Source organism: Mus pahari, chromosome 20 (genome assembly GCF_900095145.1).
Source record: "Mus pahari chromosome 20, PAHARI_EIJ_v1.1, whole genome shotgun sequence".
Lineage (NCBI taxonomy): Eukaryota > Metazoa > Chordata > Mammalia > Rodentia > Muridae > Mus > Mus pahari.
The window spans coordinates 2227405-2231455 of NC_034609.1; the positions used below are offsets into that span (position 1 = coordinate 2227405).

The 4051-nt window shown below is 43.2% G+C and overlaps 1 protein-coding gene across 1 annotated transcript in view; it reads right to left on the minus strand.

Moving 5' to 3' along the window:
* Window positions 1–929: 929 nt before the first annotated feature.
* LOC110337765 (transmembrane protein 184C) overlaps window positions 930–4051 on the minus strand; it is an 8860-nt gene continuing 5738 nt past the window's right edge. The window contains 4 exon segments of the mRNA XM_021220814.2: window positions 930–1158; window positions 1160–1586; window positions 2305–2561; window positions 2563–2645. Coding sequence (XP_021076473.1) covers window positions 930–1158; window positions 1160–1586; window positions 2305–2561; window positions 2563–2645 — 996 coding nt within the window.

Here is a 4051-nt window from a genome sequence, read left to right on the forward strand (position 1 = left end):
AAGAAGAAGAAGAAGAAGAAGAAGAAGAAGAAGAAGAAGAAGAAGAAGAAGAAGAAGAAGAAGAAGAAGAAGAAGAAGAAGAAGAAGAACCCTGTCTCCAAGGAAGGCAAGTGGAGCAAGGAACCCCCGCTAAGCCTTCCCCAGGAGGAAGAAGGGGGAGAATGTGAAGTGTGGCTAGAAATCCTTCCCCATTTGTGCACCGGTGATGGCCACCAATTAAGCTAAGATTTAAAGGTATGTCTGTGAAAAAACAGGAAGGTACAGGCTGCTCATCCTTCAACCAAAGTAGATCCAGAAGTGTTTTGGATTTTGGACTTTTTCTTTTTCTTTTTTTCTTTTATTTTAAGAGTTCAAATACAGTATAATTATGTAAAGTTAAATGGCACAGGATTAGGATTAGATTAAATTCAATTAATTTAAATTTTCAGTCCAGAACATCACATTCATGCAGTGGTATGAAGCATTGATATTTTTTCCTTTTTTGTTTGTCTGTTTGATAAATTCAAGAGCATTTTGCTAAAGTTGTTACCTACTGTTTGAATATATGATATCCTAACAGTTTAAGAAAGCCAAAGCCTAGGAAATTTAAACATTGTGATATAACATATACAAATAAATGTATGTTGTGATAAAACATATACAAATAAATGTATGTTAACATGTGCGTTATTAGTGTTATATGTGTATATTATATCTGGTTTTTACATATCTAACAAAAGGAGGATATGTCAGCTTTAAGAATCCATAGATGAATCAGAAGTCTCCTGCTGTGATTCCGAGATGTCACTCATACTATCTTCAGATGTCTCTGTTGAAGCCTGTGGAGTAACTGTTTGTACATGGTCTTGATACTAGCTATTCTCAGGAATCTCCTTCTCCTGTTCTGGGATGTCAATCATGACATCTTTGCCTGTGTTAAGAAGTTTTTGTTATTCTTCTGAATTGAGAAGCTTCTGTTGCTCTTCTGGGATGGCATTCAAGATTTCTTCATATAGGTTGGCTATTGAAATTGGGCTCTGTGAAGTAATGGTGTATCCAAAACCTTGGTACAGGCCCACTGGAGAGGGTANCTTTGAAGAGCCAGAAGTCATATCTTGTGAAGAGGAGGAAAGTAAGTTTGAGTGTTCATTATGATCCGGGTCTCCAGGAAAACATTTCAGAAACTTGTTCAGAAATATTATCTCTGATATCGGACACATCCCACGTAGCAAGGAAGGAATCAAAGCAGGAGCCTTCCTCCACTTCATGCACATAGGTTTTATAGGAGAATGAATAGTGATGGGCAATTGCCTCAAAGAACATTTAGATGCAGATTATGAAATCCTGCAGACCTGTGGCCACAGCGTCTGCACTTTGCCATTCCCAGGTACGCTTTTCTGAAATAATCCCCACTTTGACCAACAAAGCAATAATTACTGCTTGCCAAAAGGAAACAAAGACGAGTTTCACACAGAGAAACTTGCCAACAGGTTGTATAGGGCTAAGCTCTTCCTTTAGGAATTTGTAAAACAGCAGTAGGCAGTACATGGCAAACAATTGTGTCAAATTATTTAATATAACCAGGGAAGGGAAATGAAATTTAAGGCCTGGGATTCATGTAACTTTAAAAGAAAATTGTGTAAATTCAAGGTTCAAATAATATGAGACTAAAATAGAGTAGCATTAGGAACTTGAAGGCCTGGAGCAGATCCAGGCATGCTCAGGCAAACAAACCCATAGGCCCTTTGTGGTAAACAAGTCCTGGCAGGCCTTGAAGGCCAGGAGCTGGAACTCTTACAAAAACAAGCACCAGTATGTCCAGGCAAACCCCTTGTTAAGGCATTCCTGAGGTCAAGTGACTGGGAATGGCGATAAAATAGAGAAAAAATACAAAAACTAGTCTGAGCTATTTTGACTGATTCATCAGCCATCTGGTGGCCAGGGTCATGCTGACCCAGTCACAAGCCATTATCCCAGACCCCCCGGAATTGCTGATGCTTCAATTTACATGTACTATCTTACTGACCTGTAACTATATGATTGTTTAAATGAACCAATTGTGTGCAGCCGCGCCAACTTCTCCCAACCCCTGACCCTTTTCCTATTAAAAACCCCTATCTTTTGAACCTCGTGGTCGATTCCTCCACCTCCTGCGTGAGGTACACATCGGCCCGGAGCTCCACCATTAAACTGCCTCATGCTTTTGCAACAGGAAGGTCTCTCTCTCTCTCTCTCTCTCTCTCTCTCTCTCTCTCTCTCTCTCTCTCGTGTTTCTTTGGGACACCCTGACTCCTGTGACCTGGGGTCCCCATGAGGGGGTCCTACAGTATGTCCAAGCATTGTTGAAACCAAATTTTCCCTCATCATATACGCCAAGGATTTCACATACAACCGCGATGACGGTGGTGATGGACCTGACCACGGTGTACTGCAGCACTCCCAGCTTGCACCTGAAGAGCAGCATTTCTCCCACCGCCCACAGTGGACAGCAGCATAATGGAGGGAGGTGGTTTTGCTGATCTTTAGCTTCGAGGTGTAGCACCAAGTTTGGGAATCGGATTGTCAGATACGTGGTAAGGAATAAAGTTATAGATGACATAAGCTTCGTAACATTCCCTCCAGGTATCCACATATAGTGTAATTTGGGGATATTTCAAAGCCACCCACTCCATGCAGCACTGCTATTCTTTCAGGTGTCCTATGTCACCTAGAGATGACTGTTAAGAGAGATGCACCTCATTCCTATGCTGATGCTACCCATTCTAGCTGAGGGCCTGAGCATCAGCACATTTTAGTGCCTGGGATGGGAGGGAGGAATTCCCTTGTGGCTACCTAGAGCTGAAGGTAATTTACAATACTACATTCTTAGATATTTGCATTTTTTCTTCATAATTATATTTTACCTTTCTTACTAACATTAAAAAACATGTGAACTTGGCCAGTTGTAGTGGCAAACACATTTAATCCCAGAGGAGACAGAGGGAGGAGCCTCTCTGTGAGTTCTGGGTTAACCTGGTTTACTTAGTTAGTTCCAGGATAGCCAGAACTACATAATAAGGCCCTGCCTCAAAAAAGTACAAGTCCCACCAGAGGAGAGGTATCCGCCCAGGAGGACTCCCACCCCGAGCTGGTGAGAGAGTCATCCCCGCTCCACTCCAGTGCGTGGCCCGGGAGAGGGCAGCCTGCAGAAGCTACACAGCTTCTGGGAAAGATCCCGTTTCTGACTCCAGTCATCCGGCACCTTTCCCTTCCGAGGAGGGGTGTCCACCCAGGAGGGGTCTCAAGGCCTGAGATGGTAGGAGAGCCGTCCTTGCCCCGGCGCATTGACGCCGGGGGAAAGGACGGCCTGCAGAAGCGACACAGCAGCTGGGACAGACTCCGTTTCTGGCTCCAGACATCCGGCACCCTTCTTGGACTTTTTCAGATCGTGGGTATCTGCGCACACGTGATGCAGTGGGGAGTTGGTACCCAATTCTAAGCATGACATTCATCTGTGTTGCTTCTCTTTATCTGCACACACGTCATACAGTGGGGAGTTGGAACCCAATTCTAAGCATGACATTCATCTGTGTTGCTTCTCTTCCTTACATATAAGGCCCAGACATGCTACAGGGTCTCCCTGAGTGACCTGGGCTGGTTCCAAACTCACATGCCTCAAGTGATGATATTACCAGCCTACACCACTATACCCAGGTACAACAACCATTTATTTAAGGAAGGAAAAAATAAGTATTTCTTTATATATATTCAGCCTTATTACAGTAGCTAAAAACATTTCAGCAGAAACATTTCAAGTGTCCATCGATGCATGAACAAGCAAAAATGTAGCAGTATACTTGCACACATACATACATATATACAAATACACACACAATACATTTTCATCCCTAGGAAGGAAATCGGATGCTCTATAGTGCATCTGCAGTGGCACATAGCAGACCTCAGTGGCCATACTTGGTGCCAGGCCCATAACAAATAGATAAGGTGTAGTTATGTGTTACCCTACCTACAAGATTCCTAGAGGAAATGTTTGTCATACGGTCAAAACCAAAATGGTGGTAATTAGGCGAGG